The sequence below is a fragment of the Lynx rufus genome, unplaced genomic scaffold (genome assembly GCF_022079265.1).
Source record: "Lynx rufus isolate CCGP_SWC_20201006 ecotype Redwood Valley unplaced genomic scaffold, mLynRuf1.p SCAF_1, whole genome shotgun sequence".
NCBI classification, from domain to species: Eukaryota; Metazoa; Chordata; class Mammalia; order Carnivora; family Felidae; genus Lynx; species Lynx rufus.
Genome location: NW_025814823.1, coordinates 228,168,638 through 228,191,904, shown reverse-complemented (window position 1 = coordinate 228,191,904; position 23,267 = coordinate 228,168,638). Strand labels below are relative to the sequence as shown.

The window sequence follows — 23,267 nt, the reverse complement described above, 5'->3', positions numbered from 1 at the left end:
ATTCCCAGAAGGCGGAGTTTTGCGTAATAAGTAGTCTTCTGTTAAGGTATTTGTGTGTTCCCGTTTTGGGTATGTACTCCTCCGTCTCCCACCGCCCCTCCATCCTGAGGAAGCCCAGTAATACCTGCTCTGGAGCTCTGGTAAACATCGCAAAGACACCTGAGGAAACACTGATTCTTTGGAATATTCTTGCTCAGATGATTTATTTATTCACAGTAGTGGAATATTAATGGTGTCACATGAATGCCTGTGGACACTTGGTGAAGGCTGAGAATACATTTGTCATTTTGTATTTCTAGTGTATGATCCAGAACAACAGCTTAAGATAAGAAGTTTGCTTTCTGCCCCTGTAGAAGTCCCAGGGCTGGCATTCCAAGGCTGGTGCAGTAGCTCTGTTGGTGCGAGATCTCTGGATCCTTTTGTCTTTTTCTTTTGCCTCTCTTAGCAGGTGGGCTGCTGTCCTTAAGCCTCCCTCAAGGTTAGTAATAGGTGCTGCAGCTCCAGCCATCTCCACCAAGTTCTTGGCAGCAGGGAGGAAAAAGAGGCAAAGAAGAATGAGCACACTCCACCTCCTAAATATCTTTCTTTCCTCGAAGCCCCCTCAACGGTTTTTACTTCTGTATATTAGCCACTCCTATTTGTAGGCAAGGCTGGGAAGTGCAGTGTTATAGCTGGGGTTTGGCCATTCCTGACTATTGGGGATTGGCTGTCAAGGAGGGGCCATTGGACTTCGAGGAGGCAGCTATCAGTTTCTGCTATGCTTCTGATCTAGATCTTTCTAAAACATGTCCTACCAGATCATATGCTCTGTATGTTTCTTGAGTTATGTTAATTATAAGGGGTAAAACTTAGAGGAAATACATATAAGGAATTCTTTTTTTTTTTTTTTTAATTTTTTTTTTTTCAACGTTTATTTATTTTTGGGACAGAGAGAGACAGAGCATGAACGGGCGAGGGGCAGAGAGAGAGGGAGACACAGAATCGGAAACAGGCTCCAGGCTCTGAGCCATCAGCCCAGAGCCCGACGCGGGGCTCGAACTCACGGACCGCGAGATCGTGACCTGGCTGAAGTCGGACGCTTAACCGACTGCGCCACCCAGGCGCCCCATATAAGGAATTCTTGCTGGCCTCTGTAGAATGTGAAATGTGACTTTTGAGGTACTGATTTTCAGTCCTAAGAGAAGCTGCACCCCCAAAGATTAGCAAAACATCTTCTGATGCCAGCTGGAATAAAATGTGTGAATAATCTATCTTCAAATAAGATTTATGTGTGTGTGTTATATAAATCACATATATGCTACAATATCAATTAGAGACAAAGGTAATTTGTAATAAAATGTCTTTTAGTCTATAAATGCCTAAGTACATGCACAATAGAAGAAGAAATTAGATATTCAGATTGTTATCTATGCTGGCCATAGATAAAAAACTGTTGTGAATATAGCAAATGCAGACTGGACACATGTTATACTGGTAACTACAATATTGGCATTATCGCGCTATAACTTTGGAATGGTAAGCGGCTTTTATAAAGTTCCAAAGAAAACCAAGCACTGCCTATTAACGATTTGTTTTGATTAACATGGTAATTGCATTCCTGGAAAAATCAGTGTATGTTAGAGTGGTCCAAAAAAGAAGAAGGAGAAGGAGGAGGAGGGGGAGGGAGAGGAGGAGGAGGACGAAGAGAAGAAAGAAGAAAGAAGAAGGAGGAGAAGAAAGAACCTTCATGAGTATATGTTAAATGGAGCCTAGCCCCGATAATGAGTGGGACAGGTCTTCATTTAGAGGTGACATCCTGCCTCTCTGGATCCTTCACAATGAGTCCCTTCCTCGAAATCCATCATGGTGCCTCCCTCTCCAAAGTCATTGTATCAAAAATGTCCATGCAAGTTTTAGTGACTCCTGGGGCTGGGGACAAAGGCCTGTTTTTAGAAGACTTACATTACCAGTTTTTGTTTTTACATGTGCCTGATACTAAGTGGTTTAGTTGGTTCTTTTTTACCTGTCATCTTTGGTTATGTCTCGTTGACTGGTTTCTGCTGAAGTTTTGCTATCTTGATACGTTAGATCAGTTTCACTCTATGAAGGCTGACAACCGGCCTTCATGAGGAATAGTCAGCACCTCCAACCGAGGTCTCAAAATCAGGTCTTAGAAATCAAACACGTTTCCATTCCAGCACAACTTGTAAGCGGATGAAAGGAAATTCATAGGCCTCATGCTGGCCACCTGTTCTGGGTGGCCAGGAGCTTCCTGTGTGGGTCTGTCCCATCTACCTCCTCCTTTGAACCCTGCTTGTATCTGTTAACAAAGCTCTGGTCTGCTGCTTCTCCTAGTAGAAACCATTGAGGCTTTCAGATTCAGAAGTATCTGAGCAGAGAGACCATGCTGATGAGGACTTACGTGAAAAACCCCCTGAATCACAGCCTTGTTACTTCGTGTGCCTCGTGTCCTTCTTACTGTCTGATCTCATATTTTTTCTACCACATCTGACATAGTCATTCATAAGTCTTAAGAACCACTTAAATTTGAAAAATACATAGTGCTTTTCTTTCCACATTCCACTTTTATCTTTGCTTATTTCCTTGGTTTGTCTAAATGCTTTCACTTAATTGTAATTTGGTAGTTAGCTGCCATAATATAGAAATAACATTGAAATCCCTTTTAAAAATAGCATTTTAATTAAAATATCTTTTAAGCTCATGAATCAAATAAAAACAGCATTTTAAAAGTTTTATTCTGGGGGCGCCTGGGTGGCTCAGTCGGTTGAGCGTCCGACTTTGGCTCAGGTCATGATCTCGCGGTCCGTGAGTTCGAGCCCCGCGTCGGGCTCTGTGCTGATAGCTCAGAGCCTGGACCCTGTTTCAGATTCTGTGTCTCCCTCTCTCTCTGACCTTCCCCCATTCTTGCTCTGTCTCTCTCTGTCTCAAAAATGAATAAACGTTAAAAAAAAAATTAAAAAAAATAAAAGTTTTATTCTGTGAAGTAAAATTGCTATCCAGCTACGTCAGAAAGTTTAAGTACATATTTTTTGCCAAGGGCTAGATTATGGATAAATCTTTTTAACTGAAGTTTCAAGATTCTGTGTTAAAACTTTGCTCGACTGTGATTGTTTAATTCTAACATAACCTCTCAAGAGAAAATTACTAATTTAAAATTTTAATTTCGAGATAACCCAGTAATGCAATTTACATCAACTGACTTATACCATTTAAGGCAAAATAGTATGTTTATTCATCAAGAATGGCATCTCCTAGAATGTTGTATGGAAATGACCATTCTTTTACGTTAAGTCCGTGTTCTACCACGTTTGGTCCTGCAGCATCATCGTTGCGGGACTGATGGATTTACTTTAAATTTTATTTTGTTCTGTACAAAACATGCCAGTGAGTAACACGACGGTCTACCTTTGCGTGTGAGTGTACGCGAGCGTGTCCGCACCCGCACCCGGGACGGGGCTGGGCTCGCGGCCTGGGGAAAGCCGCGAACCTCGGATAATCGCCCGTGTGTTTCGTGGGCAGGTGAGCCAGGACGGGAAGTCGCTCCTCGACAAGCTCCAGCGGCCGCTGACTCCCGGCAGCTCCGACTCCCTGACGGCCTCCGCCAACTACTCCAAGGCGGTGCACCACGTCCTCGACGTCATCCACGAGGTGCTGCACCACCAGCGGCAGCTCGAAAACATCTGGCAGCACCGCAAGGTCCGGCTGCACCAGCGGCTGCAGCTCTGTGTCTTCCAGCAGGACGTGCAGCAGGTCAGTTTCAGGTCGTGCTCTTCCGCGTGGGGGGACACCTGGGGGAGTCCCCGCGAGTGCACGTCCTACTGGGCATGTCCATGCTGACAGGGTGCCGAGCCGCTACAGACGGGAAGTGGAAGGAAAAGGGTGCACACGCGCACACCGTCGCTTTTCTCTCCACGAGCGGCCGTGGTTTTGAAAAGGCTCGCTCGGGCTTCTGCCAGCCACCGTCTGATGTCTGCAGAACGTGCGAGGTGGGGCGGGGCCTCGGCTGGAGACTCCCACGGGTGTTCTTGAAACAGGTCATTTCCAGTTCCTTTTATTTGTGAGAATAATGCCGGTGGCGCTTACACCCGGATCCCGGCACGGTTGAGGATTTGTCCGCTCCCTGATGACCTAGGCAGAAAGCTAACGGTGCCTCTCTTCCCGCTTGGTAGATGGTGCGCTCCAAGGTACACAGTATGTGCTCAATAAATAGTTGTCTAGTTGAGGGAAAGTGGAGTTTTAGGACTGTTAATTTCTAAGCAGTTTTCACCTTTTTTGTTGTTATTGTTACAAAAATAACAGTAAGTCTAGTCCCCACACTGGTTGTGCCCTTGTTGTGGAGTAAAGGGGATCGTGCTGCTTCCAGGGTTTTGAGAGTTAAAGCTGTGGTAGCATATAAAATATGATACGGCTTTAGAGATGAACAAGATAAACGCTGTGTCCTTGCCCTAAAACCGAGGGAAGCCAGGGTGTGGATGAGGTGTGGACACGGGGGGTGAGGACTTCGGAGGCACGCGAGGAAGCCTGTGGCATTCAGCAGAGTTGGTGTGATGCCACAGCGATGGGTCTGGAGCAAAACCTCCCTCTCTTCCCTGGGCTCCCGGGAGCATTGCTCAGACACGTACAGGCTCAGATTTCACTCTTCCCAAGCGTCGTCCGAAGGCCAGTGGGCTGAGGTGGTGGAAAGTCGTGCTGTGTTCTCATGAACACGTAGATTCTCCATGTTTTATTGACCATCGTTCTTCATGTCATGTGAGTCTGGTGAGTTCAGAATACTTTCAATTGCTCTATAATTGAAAATTTTCACATACAATGCTTTGATTACACTTACGGGTTTTGAGTTCCCTGAAGATTGCCTATACCAAGTCTCAGAAACGATCATTTTGGTGTTATTCATGCTTCTTGCCAGTGTTATTTTAATCAAAGAGGATAATTGCCAGGGAAAGAATTTAGAGCGAGGAGTGAATAGGGAGGAGTCAATGTCAGGGACTTATTTGTGCGAACTGAGGTGCTGTGGTCAAAGCATAAATACTAGCTTCTCCTAATTGTTTAAAAACATTCACCTACCGTGAAATGTTAATAGTTTAAATGTAATCATTAAAGGATTTTCCCCACTCACCTCTCTGTCCCTTGGATCAGGTATTCCTTACCCATCCATGGACCAACATACCTTCCCTGAAGCAGCCCCAGGGGCTCTTCCTCCCGCATCATCCCCAGCTCTGGTGGCTCCGTGGGGCACCAGGCACTTGAGAATAGGCCCCTGGACGGTTTATGGTGGGGGATTTGGGAGGCCCCTTTGGGAAGAGGCTGAGGAGTGTAGCCATCTGATTCGGCACCAGGTACCTGATGCCCTTGAATCTGAAAACAGCAAACATTAAATCTTCTATGTAGAAAGGTAATTATGATAATTATGAGACCAGTTCTTTAAGCTAGATTTTTTTTCTCCAGCGTCAGTAGATAGGGTTGGATGTCAGCAGGGGAAAGTGTTTTGCAATACACATAAGGCATATGTGGTCCTATTAGCATTCCATAGAAAATAGATAATTGCTCTTTAAGGGAAACGTTCTTTTGATAAAATGATCTGGAATGGTCTGGACTTGTTATGCAAACAGGAAATTGCTGTGTAGGCTTGGCTTGTGGAGCACGAAGTAGAGTTGATAAGATTAAGCAAAGCAAGCACTTTTACCTGGAAGGAGTTGTATGATGTCAGAACCAGAAATGTGTTTCTGAAATTCCAGCAGTTACAACACGTGGACATTGTTGCTATATTGAGCAAACAGTAGGAGAGGTAAGCTGAGAATAAATGGGAAAAAAATAGTAGTCCTTTAGAAGGCGTTGTCAGCAGAAGGTAAATGTGTAAAGATGAAAAACAAAATCCGTAAAAGCATAAGCCAGTTAGATACCACAAGTGGTTTTTGCCTGGTTGTTTTGAGTGATGAAAAAGCATCTGTAAATACTGCTGAGAGATAAAAAGAGCAGCTAACTGCACAATAGGTGTGGAATGATGCTATCTTTTTATGGAAACAATCCTCTAAAACAACCCTCTGAAAGAGTTTGGAAAATATTTGAAACAGAAACCAGACTGTCAACAGCGTGTTCTCAAGGAAGGGCAGGGGGACAGTGGGCATGGGGAGTTTGGTCTTTAAAACATGAATAATTTTGGGTTAGTGGCTAGCTGTTTTTGTAATAAGCCAAGGGAATTGGGTAATTCCTGTATGGAAGGTGTTTCAGGTACCCAGGCGCCGAGGTGCGGGGAGGTGAAGCTACCGTAGCCTGGCCCCCACCACTTGTCCAGTCAGAGAATGGAGGAGAGGGCTGGGGTGAGGTCAGATGCACATGCTAGCTGCTGACAGGGAGAAACCTTTGTCATTATTAACCTAAAAATACAAGAAGGGGCACCTGGGTGGCTCAGTCGGTCGAGCATCTGGCTCTTGATTTTGGCTCAGTCATGATCCCAGGGTATCCAGCCTCACATCAGGCCCCACATCACTGAGTGGGGAGCCTGCTTAAGGTTCATTCGTTCTCTCTCTCTCTCTCTCTCCCCCCCCCCTTTCCCGCTGCCCGTCCCCCACTCACGCTCTCTCAATCTCTCTCTCTAAAAATTAAACGAAAAATGAAATCAGTACTCGGCCACATTTCACGATGATCAAGTAACACATGTATTCTGTCGCCTCACGTTTCCCATTAGAGTGACCCTCAGGATGGTTGGTTGATGGATGGTTGTGTTACTGCTGACCAGTGTTCTTAAGGGTCGGGTACGCTTTAGTTTGCTCTAAACAAGGTCGTTTTTGCTGTGTTTGTTCAAATGGGATGTTGCTTGTGGAAGGATGTGGTGTGCTCTCAGCCTCCTTGTCCTGCTCACTGTCACCCCGCCTGCCTTTTGGATTGGTGCCATTTAGCGGCTCCAACAAGTTGGATGAGGTGAATGGGCCCAGAACTTTCCTGAAGCAGGCTGTCCTCCCCAAAGAGGCCCGTGAGGTGGAGACATCTCCTAAAAAACTGCCTGCCCCCGTCCACGTGGTCAGTAGCCCTTTCTGTGTGTTGTGTGCGCATTACCCCCTCTGAGTTATTTCTTGGAAGAACTGCCTGCAGGTTGATGTGGGGCCATTAGTAAATATTCTGAGAAAACGATGAAGCAAATCTAGTCTCTTCTGGATTCTTGTCATCCACATTTCATTCTTCTTTCCAAAATCTCTTAATCTAACATGTGACACTCAGAGATACAGAGGTAACTGTTGGATGGGTTGAAGCTCCTTTTCTTGAGGAATCGTAGTCCAGTGAGAGCCGACCATTTGGTAGCCTGATAGATCATATCATAGCATGCTCAGATTTAGTGTCGTGTGTCTGGTTATCGTCAGGTGTAATTCTGCTAAGGCGTAAATGTGAGTCCTGCCTACGAAAGTGTTAGCTGGAGTGGGGAGTAAATGCAGCTAGCCACCCTCATGCATGTTATCTGCCTGCCTTGCACTTGCATTTTAAGGGTGAATGTCTATGCTTTAATGATTCGTGCAGATGTGGGGGTTCCAGGGAGCTTTGTCCATGTCTGTCTCAAACGTCACGGGTCTGGCATAGAGGGAAGATGAAGAGTCCTGTAATAGAGATGCGAGTAACCGTTGCCTGGGTACCATGACAGTCTTCACGGGAGAGGTGGGGTTTGAGCTGATCCTTGAAGGATGGGTTAGAAAGTCCGTAGGCCGAGGGTTGGGCAGCGGGAACTGCAGTGAGATGAGAGATGTAGAAGGGCATGGCCTGTGCAGAGAGCAGCCGGGTGTGGGTGGAGTGGAGCGGTGTGGAGGTGTGAGAAGGGGCAGGTGCTGGAAAGGTGACCTCACGATGACAGCTTGGGACTTGTTTCTGTAAGCTGTGGGACGCCAGTGAAGGGATACAGTGGACTTTGGCTGACTGCTGTAAATTGATGCCAGTGACTTGTGAGTGGCCGTGAGGCTTACGCGAGGGACACCTGTGTGTCTTTCCCCCTTACTGCTCACAGCCACCTGTTGAGCTAATGCTCTCCCCGCTTCACTGAGTTCACAGCAGGAAGGGCCCATGTGCTGTGCACTTGAACTTGATGCTGTGGGCAGTGGGGGGTGGATGACATGATCCTGCATGTGTTAGAAAGATCGGCCTGTTGCAGTGTGGTGAGCAAGTTGGAGGGAGCGAGACTCCAGTTGAGGGACAGGGTAGGTCCTATTGTGGACATCCAAGCAAGTCACGGAGAACTCCCAGCGAGCAGAAGTGTAAAGTCCATGGGCCAGCGATCTGCATTTTACTCACTGGTGTTTCCTAAGTGTCTGGGATACAGTTTGGTATTTGTTGAATGAGTGAATGAGTGGGCAGATGAAGAAACTTAAGGAATTACCCAGTTTTGCTAATTAAAGATTCTTTGGGGTTAAAAGTTTGTTCATTTGTTCTGGAACGGGTGAGGATTGGCCTTATATTGGAACCAAGTGATCTAACCAGGAGATCTGCTTGAAGGAGCAGGAGCTTTGCTTGATAGTGAGAACTTGGGAGTGGCTGAGGAAGTACATGGGAATTCTGCTAATGTGGTGAGGTCTCTAGTAAAGATTTTGGCCACTTGAATGCAAAGTGGGGATCTTGAATGCAGCAAGGTGGGGAAATCAGGACATGCCATAAAGACAAAGAAAGAGGTTTCAGGTCTGCAGAGAAGCTATTTTACTGGTTTGCCTTGGGTCTTTGGCTGCTATCCTTCTGCCAGTAGAAGCCATCTTATTGTGAAGCTTGACTTAGGAGTTCTTGGTTGGCATCACCTATGGTGGACCTAGCTTTTAAGTGAAGGTTTCTGAACCTCATTGTCCTTTGCTCATTAATTTAAGTCAGGAGTTTCGGTTTTTCTCGTCCCATTCACCAGAATCATTGTATAGCCCCAGCTATTTAATATTCTCCTCTGTTTATGTTCCCACGCTCCCAGTTTTGATTGTGGCTCCTGATAAGCACGGTTAGGGGATTGCCATCTTTTCTGAGAGTTTCTCCATTGGAATTAGGGAGTACTGGAGGGTAAGTGTTTGGTTAGGGATTGGGAGCCAGCTGGGGACAGATAGAGCTGATGCTGATCTTCCTGGTGGGTTTAAAGCCAGCTTTCATTACCTTTTGTCATGGTGAACCCTGGAGAGACTTGACCTTGAGAGGAATCTTAGTAAGCAAGCTTGGAAGGAGCTTGAAAGCTCAATGGTGGGAGTTAAAAGGTGGGGAATGGGTGGATCTCTTTCCCCAAAGCAGATATAATACAGGACTCCAGGAGCCCAGGGGCCTGGGGCAAATCGGAAGTGAGGAGGGAGCAGAGGTCATCAAGCCCTTGAGGACTCATGCACTCAGGAGCAGGCAGAACCTGGAAACCCTAGGCCCCTTGAGACTTCCTTTTATCCAGTGCCAGCCACATTGCCAGGGTCCCAGAGGGGAAAGTGCCCAGGGATTAGCTGGACAGGGTCTGTTGCATGCATGCAAATGTGTGTATGTTTGTGCATTTTATAGTTCAATAACTAGGCATAAGTTATTAAGCTATACATAATTACTTTAGTGTCAGAGATTAAGATCTGGACATAGGAAGATTTGGGTGGGGGGGATAACTTTGGACTATTTTATATTCATTTCCAAAGAATGGGCAAGATAAAAGGATTAGCCGGTGTTGACAGACTGATGGTTTGGTTGGACTTTGATGGGAATATCCAAAGCGAGACTATTTATATATGAATAATAACCTACCTACCACCTTCCTTCCTCCTTCCTTTCCTTCCTCAGCTTGTTTCCTTTAAGAGATTTCATGTACTTATGTAATTAAAAGTAGGGTAATAACCATGAGAATTGGTGATTTATATATTTTTAGAAGATAGATGGGTTGGTAGATGATATAAAAGTTTAAAATTCTGGGGGCGCCTGGGTGGCGCAGTCGGTTAAGCGTCCGACTTCAGCCAGGTCACAATCTCGCGGTCCGGGAGTTCGAGCCCCGCGTCAGGCTCTGGGCTGATGGCTCGGAGCCTGGAGCCTGTTTCCGATTCTGTGTCTCCCTCTCTCTCTGCCCCTCCCTCGTTCATGCTCTGTCTCTCTCTGTCCCAAAAATAAATAAACGTTGAAAAAAAAATTAAAAAAAAAAAAGTTTAAAATTCTGTCCACTCCTTTTTTTAAAAATTTTTTTAAAAATTTTAATTCCAGTATAGTTAACAGTGTCATGTTAGTTTCAGGTATACAATATAGTCATTCAACAATTCTATACATTACCTAGCGCTCATCGTGCTACGTGCACTCCTTAATCCCCTTCACCTGTTTCACCCATCCCCCCCAACCCCTGCGGTCAGGTAACCATCAGTTTGTTCTCTATAGTTAAGAGTCTGTTTCTTGGTTTCTCTCTCCCTCCCCCCCTCCCCCCCCCCCCCCCCCCCCCCCCGCCTTTTCCCTCTGCTCATTTGTTTTGTTTCTTTAATTCCATGTATGAGTGAAATCATATGGTACTTGTCTTTCTCTGACTTTCTTTGCTTACCATTTTACTCTGTAGCTGTATCCATCTTGTGGCAAATGGCAAGATTTCATTCTTTCTTATGGTTGGATAATATTCCATTGTATATGCCACCTCTTCTTTGTTTATCAGTGGACACTTGGCTGCTTCCGTAGTTTGGGTATTATAAATAATGCTGCAATAAACATAGGGGTGTATATATCCCTTTGAATTAGTGTTTTTGTATTGTTAAATAACCCATTACTGCAATTACTGGATCGTAGGGTAGTCCCATTTTTAACTTTTTGAGGAACCTCCATACTGTTTTCCACAGTAGCTGCACCAGTTTGCATTCCCACCAGTAGTGCAAGAGAGTTCCTTTTTCTCTACATTTTTGTCAACACTTACTGTTTTTTGTGTTTTTTATTTTAGTCATTCTGACCTGTGTGAGGTCATATCTCATTGTAGTTTTGATTTGCATTTTCCTGATGATGCGTGACGTTGAGTATCTTTTCATGTGTCTGTCAGCCATCTGTATGTCTGTTCATATCTTTTGCCCATTTCTAGTTGGATTATTTGGTTTTTGGGTGTTGAATTGTCTAAGTTTTCTATATATTTTGGATACTGACCCTTTATTGGGTATGTCATTTGCAAATATCTTCTCATTCCATAGGTTGCCTTTTAGTGCTGCTGATTGTTTCCTTCACTGAGCACAAGCTTTTTATTTTGGTGTAGTCCCAATAGTTTATTTTTGCTTTTATTTCCCTTGCCTCAGGAGATATAGCTAGAAGAATGTTGCCGTGGCCAGTGTTACAGACATTACTGCCTATGTTGTCTTCTAGGATTTTTATGGTTTCAGGTCTCACACTTAGCTCTTTCATCCCCACCACACCCTTTGTGGGCCCTTCTCCATTGATTTCACCCATGTTCCCTTGTAGCCAAGGAAGTGTACATGGAGCACATGTTCCTGACATACCATACGCTCTTAGATTGGTTAAGCAAAAGTAGCTCTTGCAACACAGGGCATTTTGGTTCTGTATTTGCTGTAATATTTGCTGTATATTTGCGTAGCTTGCTGAGGTTTTTTGTTTATTTAAATGGCTTATTTTTCCAAGTGAGCATTAGGCTTATAGTATATTTTGGAATGTTATAGAAACCATATATATATATATATTAAAAGTTTATTTTGAGAGAGAGAGAGAATGAATGAATGAATGAATGAATCCCAAGCAGGCTCCATGCTGTCAGCATAGAACTCAGTGTGGGGCTTGAACTCTCAAACTGTGAGATCATGACCTGAGCCAAAGCCTAGAGTCAGACCCTTAATTGACCGAGCCACCCCACCCAGACGCCTCTAGAAATCATATTTTTTGAAGAAGATCTTCCCATATTAAGAACAATTGTATAGCTTTTTAGAGCAAACTTAATTCTAATTTTGAAATGCAGTGAATGAAGAAACAGTTCTTGGCTCCAGTGGAGAGAAATAAAGAAATGGGAGAACCATGATTATTGTCAGGTAGCTGTGAATACTGGACCTAAAAAGTTCCCCCTCTTCCCTCGGTCCTCAAAAGCCCAGAGATGCGTGTTGACTTGGTTCTCTCGTGTCACTGTGGGAGTTGTGCCACGCACATCATAGAATTTAGAGCCAGAAGCCCTTGTGATCCTGTCAGGCCAAGCTCCTTATTTTCCAGGTAATAAAACTGAGCCTTAAAAAAGTCCAGTGACTTGACCAAAGCTCCAGGGAGCCCAGTGGTTTTTTAACTGCTTCACTGCTCTTGACCTGAGGAGGATGGTTCACTTCTGAGCGAATCAAAGAGTAAAATTACATTGACATGTTACTTAAGGAGGACTATCTAAGGGGGGCTTTTCAGGCTGGGGAAGGGCTTTCTAGAAGCTGCGGTTGCCCACCACTGTGAGGAGTTCGGTTAGTCCCCTTGGGAGTGGATAAATGGGGAGGGAGAGGGCAGGGGAGAGAGCCTGTCTGCACCTACTGCTTCTAGCAGTCTTGAGCCCAGCTCCTCATGGCTGCCCGGCTTGTCTGTTCTAATCCTGTTCCTGCCCGAGCAGGTGGTCAGCTGGCCTGGCCTCTGCTGGAAAGGGAAGAACATGACTAAGATACTGGTTCCAGGTACAAGGTGCTCAGAGCTTCAGGAAAAACAGTACCTGGCAGACTAAGAGGATGAGGATGGGAAATTCAGTAATATAAACTCAGAGTGTTCCTTCATTTGTGATTTCACTTTGTGGGTAAGTTTCGTTAATAATATTATATCGGAGGTCCTCACAGTGGTGCTAAACACCAGGCTTTCTTAAAAACATCCTCTAAGGGAACGCCTCCTTTTCTGTCTCCTGCCTACGTTTAGCAGATTTGCAATGACGTTGCTTAATCGGCCAGTCTTTGTTATAATCATTAAAATACCGTGGATTGGACCACCAAGAAAGGTCTGATCTAAATGATTGTTTTAGGAGCACTTATTTTAAAAATAACACTAGAAAAAAAACAAAAACAAACACCCAACACTAGAAACACAGTATGTCTGTTTCTAGATTGGCATCCTCCGTGGTTTAAATGAAAACCAACGGTGGTTGAAGAAGGAAAGAACTAAATGGAACTGGGATAATTTTGGTTTTATAGGGAATGTAGGATGGGCAGGGAGGAAATTAATATTTTGCCACTTGAAAAATCTGATCATCTATATCTATATATCTGTATCGATATATATATATATATATATATATATATGGACACATTGAGAGTATTTTAGAACTACCTTGGTTTTTCACTTGCTTCGTGTATTTGTGTTTTGTAAACTGAATAAGTGTGACTTAGAAGGAGTTCTCATTATTATGACAGAAAACATTTCTTCACCGATTATGTCTCTTCCCAATGGTAGCTGGAATTGACAGGTATCTGGATACTTTCCCAGATACCTGGGACTACTCTTTGGATCCCAGGTTCCCAGTAAAACTAGACTGGCTTCATGTGTTCCTGGTTGTTTTACGTCTGAGGTCTTCTCTAGTTTTCACAGCCAGGCTAGAGTGGAACTCTGATTTTAGAAATACTTTTCAGTGTTCATGCAGTGTCTACAAACCGTGATGTAACATAACGTAATGACGGGTCAGAGCCTCAGTTAAAGGCTGTAAAGAACTGTGTCTGAATCTGTTTTCTAGGTCTTCTTTCTTGGGCAAGTCACTTCGCTTCTCTGAGCCCCCATTTCGTGTTGAAGAGGGCTAATAATAAAAATCCAGTCTCTACATTTGTAGCCCTTGGGGATAGATGTGTTTGGGGTTAAGAATTTTTGAAACTTGAGGAAGAGGACAGAGTGCATACACTGTGTGATACAGGACACTCTGATGGGGTCTGGGCTGCCCCCCTGTAATCTGAAGCAAAAGCATGGAGATTTCTGCAGCCAAATGTACAAGGACTCACTGCAGGGACTGAGGTCTTAATGCCAAATGAATTTTTGGGACCAATGTTTGGAAAAAAAATTTAGAATTTCAGAGCTCTTTAAACTTTGTGTGTGTGTGTGTGTGTGTGTGTGTATGTATGTATGTATGTATGTATAAGGGATTATGGACCTACATGTATTACCCAAGCTTAGCATGGAATAATCTCTCAATAAATGATACTGGTGGCAGTGACGTGATGTGTGGTCATGTTAGAAGGCTACTCCAGTCAGTATTTGAAATAAACACTTATGCAGTTTAAGGGAAAAATGTCTTCACATTGGTCTTCATGTTGCCTGTTGTTGAGACATAGGTTTATGAGAATCAGCTTCCTCTGGTGAGGGTGTAGTATTTATTCACAAATTGTTAAAAAAAAAACCAGTCATTATTAGAAATAGCAATCCATGGGACATCTGGATGGCTCCGTCAGTTGAGCGTCTGAATCTTGATTTTGACTCAGGTCATGATCTCAGGGTCGTGGGATCAAGTCCCGCATCGGGCTCCGCACTAAGCATGGAACCCACTTGGGATTCTCCCTCCCTCCCTCTGTGCCCCTCCTCCCCTCACACTTGCACGCTCACTCTCTCTGTCTCTAATAGTAATAATAAAAAAAATAGTAAACCGTGAAACTGCGAATATTAGGTAGTGGGGCTCGTCACAGAAAAATCACATGTTGTACAAAATGGCCAGAACTCTGCCATGTGAGTTGGGGGATAGTGCCAGTGGCCAGTTCCCATGACCTTTGACTGAGGGTTGGCACTGTTTGTTGTCCATTATAACACTATCATTTCATCAGAGGTCATTTGTCCAGGAGCCTCCCCACCGCCATTCGCCAACAAAAACAGTTCTTTCTTTCCAGACCTCATTGTGCCACCTGTCTTACACCTGAGCCAACTCAAGAGGCATATAGACCAGAGGTTAAGGGATTGGACCCTCGGTCCAGACTTCCTGGGTCTGAGTCCCCAGATTGGCTCCACCTGGTAGTTGAGGGTCCTTGGTCCTATGTCTTCATCTGTGAAATGGGGATATGATGTGCCTCCCCTACCCCAGCTCACCGTGTGGATTGATGGCTTAGGGTGCACATAGGTCAATGCGTGCTGCAACAGCAGGTTTTCAACCACGATATGATGATTAAGAAGTGAACAGAATCATACTTGCTGTCATCATGCTCTATTCTGTAATTACAAACAGGGAGTTAAGCTACACAATCTGTCAGGTTTCCTCCACATCTGACGTTTTGACTTGGATGCTGAGACCTTATCTGTGTTGTGTTGGTAGCTCACTTCGGAGTGACCTTGACATTGGGGCTGTCACCGTGTCCATTAGAGGGCACCGATGTACAGAGGAATGAGCTCGCACCACATCCTCCGAGCCGAGAGCAAGGTGCGTTGGCCTCCCAGCTTTGTTATCCTGCCCAGGGACCAGGTAGACTGTGGGAAGGCGTCACTTGGGTCCTATTCCTGCAGTCTAGCCACAGAGCAGCAAAGCCTGGGCCGGGGTTTGAGGGATTTCTAGGGTTGGGGTCACAAGACAAATGACAGCTGCCGGCCATAGCTCAGGTCAGGGAGGCGGCTGGCTGGATGGACTAAGTTGATGAAACCCCTGATTAGCAAATATTTTTGTGTTTTAAATGGAAGAGATTCCACAAGCATGTCTTTGAAATGCTCTTTGGACACGTGTATTGATTCAGGATTCCTTGGCAACCTGGGAAATGTTCTCCAACTTCTAAAAGAAGCCAAAGCCTTGTGGGGGAATTTGGTTTCGAACACCAGCTGGATTTCACAAGTGTCTGCCACTTTTTCTTTTTTTAAGTGCTTGGCGTTTGTACACCTTCTTTGAATTACTTTCATGTTTGTTGGAAATATATCTTCACCTGGTATTTACAATTCTGTCTAAAAGAACCACTAATAAAAGAAAAATTGTAACCCTGAGTTGGTTGGTTATGCTTCCTGACTTTTCTTAGGCTTAAAAAACAAATTTTTATATTTTTAAAATTCTGTATTTTGCTTCCTCAGCCCTTTCTACCAAATAATGTTTACCTTTTACTTTTTGAAATTGTGCCTTTATTTGAAATCTGTATTGAGTTACCAGTAATCAGGTTGCTGCTTACTAGTGGCTCAAATTTTCTTTCTTTTTTTTCTTTAATTTTTTTCACATTTGAGAGAGACAGAGTGCGGGGGAGGGGCAGAGAGCGAGGGAGTCACAGAATCCGAAGCAGGTTCCAGGCTCCAAGCTGTCAGCACAGAGCCCGATGCAGGGCTCGAACTCACCAACCGTGAGATCATGACCTGAGCCGAAGTCGGATGCTTAACCGACAGAGCCACCCAGGCACCCCTCAAATTTTCTTTTAACAGTAAAGGTGAAGAATATAAGGAATATACTGTAGCTAAAAAGAAAACTCTCTTAGCCCTTCATACAGATCTGATAGGCAGATTGGCTATAGCATAGGTATTACTTACATTTCTTTGAGTTCTTTTCAAGCTTAAAATATTTGATCCTTGTCTTCTGTGTGGTTTTGGCTTCCTGCCCGGAGGCATATTCCATCCTTTGAGGCTAAAATGTCTTGAAGTTGTCAGTGGACATTTCTTGGGAGTGGATCTGTGTTTGATAATATATATTAAGAGACTCATGTAAACAACTCAGCGGCTTATGTCTTCCTTGAAGTCAGGCGTGAATGTGGCACTACTTACTAATGGTAGTACTAACGTGTGTTTTCTCTCTTTTGTCTCAAGAAAGGAAAATAATGTGCTAAGCGCACTAATTAAAAAACAATGGATAGGGGCACTTGGCTGACTCAGTCGGTAGAGCGTTTGACTCTTGATCTCCTGGTCGTGAGTCTGAGCCCCATGTGGTTTAAGGGTGCGGATGTCACGCATGCTGTGTATTCACCACGTTGGTACTGGTGTGCTTAATGGAGATCTCGCTGAATACTCACAACTCCCCATTATTATCAGCACTGAGCACTGGGGAAGCTTCTTGTCCAGAAACGATAGAGAACTTGCCCAGCAACACACAGCTAGACCCCAGGTGTGCAGCCGGGGCTAGAAATGAAGGGTAGAATCGAGAGCTTTCAGGAGGACTGGGAGTGAGGTAACAGAGTACATGTAGATCCACTAAGAATTGCTCTGATAGTGTGACCCCAGGTGGCTAGCAGATTGGTGGTGTTGACGGAAGATCTCAGAAATGAGCTGTAGTAATAGGGTAAATGTGTAGCTTTAGCACTTGCTGGAAGGCTTGGCCTCTGTGCCTCGCCCTACCTCCTCCATGTACATACACGTCTGCTCATCTTATAGGGTACGTAAGAGGGCCGCCAGTGAGTTATTCAGGTTTGCAAGCTATTTTATGTTCATGTGCTACTAACTTTGCTAAACTCTATGCAGAAAGGGCCCTCAGTCAGACCCTTGGCTTCTGACGGTCACAGGTTTGGAGCAATGTATAATAGGTCCAGTTGTCCCTGCACAACTGGCCCTTACCAGCTGCCTCTTTTTTTTTTTTTTTTTTTAAGAGATCTGTCTGCACAGCTGATCTCTAGTGCAGGTAGCAAAGGGCAAGGGACCCTTTTCATAGCAATGAAGCCCAAGTTAAGGCCCCTTTTATTTTGCCATTAGCATGACTAGTCTGCTTCTAGGTTTTCCTCCAGACCACTGTTCTGGCGGTACATTTCCCAGTTGGTTCTTCAGTCACAGATAGTTTTGATCCATATTCTTGGTTACCATAGTTACTAATGTGAAGTATGGGGAGTGGCCTTCAGCAGTACGTTAACAAATGTATTCAAATATTTAAATATCTTGTATCTAAAGTTTTAGTTTTTAGTGAAAGATGTCACTGACCTATTTTTTGCTAATTATCTTTTCTCCATCAGAAAGAGGCGAAGCAGGGGCGGGCGCCTGGGTGGCTCAGTCGGTTAAGCCTCCACCTCTTGATTTTGGTTCAGGTCATGATCTCACGGTTTGTGAGCTTGAGCCCCGTGTTGAGCTCTGCTCTGACAAATGTGGAGCCTGCTTGAGATTCTTTCCCTCTCCCTTCCGCCCTGTCCCCCCAAATAAATAAATAAACTAAAAAAATGAGGCAAAGTGTACATTTGATGGTAGTGTAAGTATTTTTTTAGATTTTGTTTTTTAGATATTGTCAGGTTTCTTTGTGGTTTTTCAAGTATGGGAACCAATGAACTATGCTCTAGGCCGACTCTGAACTTGAAAACATCATGTCACACTGCCTACCTTGTACTCCCTTTCTTTATATAGTGGATGTCAACTTGCAAGAACTTTTAAGTAATTAAATTCATGGAGTGTTTAGCTTTCCCAACAGCTTAGTAGTTTACAGAATAAATTATCCTCAAAGATGGGGACAGAGGCATTTAAGTGTTTTGTTTTCTTAGGTTTTACTTCTGTGTTTTCAGGTTCTAAAGAAGAGACAGAAAAACATTAACTCTGCACTTAAACTTGAATTGCCTGAGTTGTGAAGCTTTGAGCCTTGTAAAAATGTTAAGCTAAACTGGTTGTCTGTGGCTTGATAACCACTATCTTATCCAAAACCTACTCAGTTTTGGAGGCTCTGTCATGCATAAAATGAGGTGAGATTTAATCATTATGGCACGTAATGTTTATACAGAGACAGACTTAACGGTTTTACAGTAAGAGCTGTTGAAAATCATGGTGGGAAAACTGATCAGATGTGTTAGTGTCCAACTGCTTCTAGTTTTTTCCCTCTCCTTTGCGTCTTGTTATAGTTTTGACAACAGAGTGTATCTTCAGTGGATAGTCCTAACCATCAAACAGGGCAGAACATTGTTTTTATGGCACATGTACCTGTCTTTTATTGTAGGTGCTGGACTGGATTGAGAACCATGGAGAAGCGTTTCTCAGCAAACATACGGGTGTGGGGAAATCACTTCATCGGGCCAGAGCTTTGCAGAAACGCCATGAAGATTTTGAAGAAGTAGCCCAGGTAAAACAATGGCTTTCATTAGTTCCTCCCCTAAATACCTATGAGCTCGGTTTTGAATTAGTTTTAACCATATCCCAGATAAGTTAGCCTTGGCCAGATATGTTGAAAGGTGATTCAGAAGAGGTGATGCTCAGATCTGAGCGTGAGGTTGTCCTTGCCTATGCAGAAGGATGTGTCGTAAGTGACATCCCGGATGTTTTTGATGTATTCGTTGTACCAGTGTCTATTGACAGCTTGTGAAATTTCAGTGTATAATCAGGCAGTAACAGTTCTGTAACGATGGGCCAGCATATCTTGCTGCTTCTCCACTTCTCTTCAATGTGTGTGTTTAGAAACAGGCGGCAGGGTGTGGAGTGTGTTTAGAGCAGGGGATTTGTGGAGTTGGAGCATTGGTTATAATGCTCACTAGCTGTGTCACTTGGAAAAATCTCTTTACATTTCTAAGATTAACTTCCTTATCTGGAAAGTAGGCACAGTAAAGGCTTCTAGAGAGGAAGTCAGGTATGTATGTGGTAGCATCATATAAAGCACCTAGGCCAGGGCACTCCTACGACTTGTTACTTGGTAAATGTGTTTTTTTGGATTTTTTTTTTTTTTTTTTTTGCAAGCAGAGTGAAGGAGGGAGAAATTGCAATAACGTGACGTGTGTGTATGTCTGTTCCATATTAAATGGAAGTTATAAGGAGGTGTGGAGAAAGTTACTTTAAAAAGAAGTCGTCTAGTAAGACATGTCCAAACCGAAGCACGTTGTGGCAAAACTGAGGAACATCGAAGACAAAGTGTAAAATCAAGAAGAAAGAAATGACCAAAGAACCCCAGTGAGAAGGGCTATTAGAAAGACAGCCGACTTCTCACCAGCAGCCACAGGTTCTGGAAGTTGGTAGAATAGTCTGGAATTCCAGATCCAGCTGAACTGTCATTCAATGATGAGGATAAAGTGTAGACCGAGAGTGAGAGAGTTTGCTACTCCAATACTTAACCAGAAGAACTAAAGCAAGCAGTTTAGTATTAGTAACACAAGTACCCACTGTAACACGGACACCGCGAGAACAGGGACTTTGTTTTGTTCACTTCTCTGTGACTGCAACCCAGGGCAGTGCCTGGCATACTTAGGTGATCAGCAGATAGGTACTGAATGAGTTAGTTAAATGAATAAAAAGGGAAGTATGAAAAGAAAGGACTAGGATCAAGAATGAGCATAGAAATTGGTAAATGTATTTGTAAATCAAAGGATTGACCATGTAGACAGCAGATAGTGGGTTTGGGGATTGTTAAAAGCAGAACAGGACTGATGTGTCAGAACACTCTAACATGGGAGATGGAAGGTTCCGAGGGTGGCAGGACCTTCTGCTTACCTGACACTTGTAAACTCAAGTGTGCAGTAGCCACTGACAGCATAGGGATGGAAAGCATCACTTCCTAGTAAGCGTAGGAGGGAAGGAAATACAGAAAACTGGCTGAAAAAAAAGAAACATTCACGCATATGGGTCTGGTGGAAACAAAAGAAACAAGGAAAACAAAAATCACGATCGAAATCGCAAAATAAGATGTAGTAACTTGTTTATAAGTATCGGTAATTACAGTAAATGCAAAATAGATTTTACCATTTTACTTTTGTTAAGAGACAAAAGATTGATTATCTCTTAAAAATCTTGCTGTATGTTTTTTTCAGAGGGCACACCTAATGCCAGGAAATTTGGAAGTATATAACCTGTTAGAGAAAGGTCCGCCAGGCAAATATTAACCAAAATAAAACTGATTTAGGGATATTAATATTATGCAAATAGGCTGGAAAGCCTGAAAACATTATTAGAAAGGAAGAGATTCTTCCCTTATAAAAGGAAGAGTGTCAGTATACATCCAGCAGCATGGTCTCTTCTGTAAGTCACAGTAGGAGTAAACTGTGGCCGTGTGTCCACAGGTTTTGCACGACAGAGGGTTCGGGTCCATACTCATTTGGGAAACTGAATCTGGGACTGAGTTACGGGATAACAAAACAGTCTGCACTTAAGTCTTGTTCAGTGGAAATGCCTTTAACAAGTTGCCTTCTTTACACATCCTCACATAGGAAATAAAAGTGCCAATCCCAACATTTCTGCTTTCCTCATCTCAAGAAATGAGCCAGAGGAGATTGTGTGTCCAGCAGCCTTGCCAAACCAAGAGGCACCTTTGGAGTGTTTTTCTTGTCTGTTTTGTTTGTGGCGTCCCTACCTCATGCGTGTTGGAAAATATTTCGCCTTCGTCTTACAGCAGAAGAAATGTGGAAAATGTGCTTTTATCTCCCCTTCGTGTTTTCTGTGAGATAAGCTACTGCCGTGGCCGACGTGGTTTGGGGATGGATAGGAAGGTTGTGTCATATGAGCGGAGACTTGGGGCCCCAAAGAAAGTTGGAGGCAGAACTGCCAACAGCCAGGCTCTGGAGATGGGGAACCCCCCCCCACCCCCAAATAGTGTGGTCACCCGTGATGGCAGGCTGGGCTGTCCCGAGCTTGCTCTGACGGGGACAATGGTCTACCAAATGTTCCCGTGCGACCGGCACCCCATCAACCCTTCTCCCTCCAGTTCCTGTGCCGCCTTCCATTCTAAATTACACAAGTCTCTTGTGTGGCTGACGTTACTCTACTTTTCATGGTAAACTCATTTCCTTGGGTCTAAGGTCACCATCAGAGCTGTGAACACAAGTTCTCAGGGGGCAGCAAGAGTGAGCAGACTTCCTTTGTAGAGAACGTTTCTGCCCAAAGGTTTCTAGGGCAGGCCAAGGGCTAAAGTAGCACCTTAGCTGTGGTCTGCTTTTTACTCCTCAGAGAGAGGCTCCTGCCTCTACCCAGCTGAGTCCCAGTCCTTCCTTATCACTGCTCATTGTCCCTGGGACTCTAAGGGGCACCCTACTCGCTCCCCCTTACACTGAAAGTGCTTAACAACCCCAGATCTGAGCTGTGCTTCAAAAGAAACCTTAAATATACTTCTGTTCACTTTGCAAACATCTGCACCCACTCTCCCTCCCTCTGGAGGGCTACTGGCCATGCGTCAGGCACTCTGACAGCCACAGGGTGTGGGGGACAGAGGGTGGGTAGCAGCAGGCCAGAGCAGGTGCTTCTGAATAGGCATGGCCACCTGTCAGAGGCCTTTCCCTGGCAGTTGTTGATGTCTAAGCAGACACCTGCAGTTTGTAAAATTCAGCTTGGTGACAGAAGGAGAAGATACTAGAAGCAGTCATGGGGGACATCAGGTAGGTAGGACTATTGAGCAGCACCACCATGTGGCCAGCAAGGTTGGAGGCTGGGCTGGGGCTTGGGGAGCCGTGTGCAGACTGCTGACCTCTTCCATCTGTGGGCCTCTCTCTCTTGCCCACCTGCCGCTGGGTGCAGGCTCTGAGTTCCACCCTGAACATGGCCACGTCCCCGTGTGTCCGCTCTCTACTGTCTCCACCCACTGCCATTACATGGGCCCTTCAATTACGACCTCTTTTCCTGGCATCTCCAACTTCTCCCTCTTTTAGTTCTTTCTGGCCCTAAATATTTATAGGCCCTCCCCTCTCTTGAAGAACATCACTTGATTCTTCTGTATTTTTTAGCTACCAGGTGGCTTTAGAAGTGTGTTGTGCCACTTTGCTGTGCCTGCTTGTCTCCCTCGGCCTCCTGCAGCCCAGCCCTACCTGTCCCTGATAAAACTGCATGCACGGCCGTGCTGCGGGCATTCAGCAGGCTGTTGTGGTTGACCGGGAACTGGGACCCAACCACTTATGTAATTCCCCTCCACTCGCTTTAGAGGGAGATCTCTGGTCTGTCGTGTCCACAAATGTGTGGCAACTTCTCGTTCTGTGACAGGCTCTAGGGAGATGGTAGTGGAGGTCGAGGGTCCGGGGCGTGGCAGCCATGTGCGTAGAGACATGATAAATTTCAGAGGAAACCCCGCAAACCATTTCAGAGTAGCTCTAAAAGTAGTTTGCTCTGCCTCTGAGTACACCATCAGGCCATGTAGGTAGAGGGACGGCCCCGTGTGATTAAGAACTGGCCACAAATAAAATGGGGGGGGGGTGCATAAGATCTGGAGATATAGGGTGGACTTCTTTTTCTGGCCCCTGCACCGTGGTTAATAAAGATTGCTTTTTACTAGTATTTGAAGCCAGAAGACCTCTTGGCTGCGAGACAGCTCCATAAGGAGCCTGGCTTTGTTAAGACCGTGTGCAGTGGATTTGGTCTGGACACACACAGACGGTGGCCTTGGTATTGGGGCAGAACTACACGTTGTGTGTGTAGCTTCATTCATTGAGGCTTTCTGGCTCTTCCCAAGGAACTACCCCCTCGGTCTTGCTGCAGCACTGGGAGTGAGGCCCCTGGAGGGAGCTCTACCACCTTTTCTTCTCTGCCCTCCCCTCTTTGATGGATTTCTGTCCAAACAAATTACAACAGAAGCGATTACGGCAGAGACC

General features: G+C 44.7%; 1 protein-coding gene across 1 annotated transcript in view; it reads left to right on the top strand.

Annotated features, from left to right (window-relative positions):
- TRIO (trio Rho guanine nucleotide exchange factor) overlaps positions 1-23,267 on the top strand; it is a 234,770-nt gene that overhangs the window by 44,116 nt on the left and 167,387 nt on the right. Inside the window, exons 8-9 of the mRNA XM_047094013.1 lie at positions 3,520-3,750; positions 18,713-18,835. Of these exons, the coding sequence (XP_046949969.1) occupies positions 3,520-3,750; positions 18,713-18,835 (354 nt within the window). The remainder of the gene's footprint in view (positions 1-3,519; positions 3,751-18,712; positions 18,836-23,267) is intronic.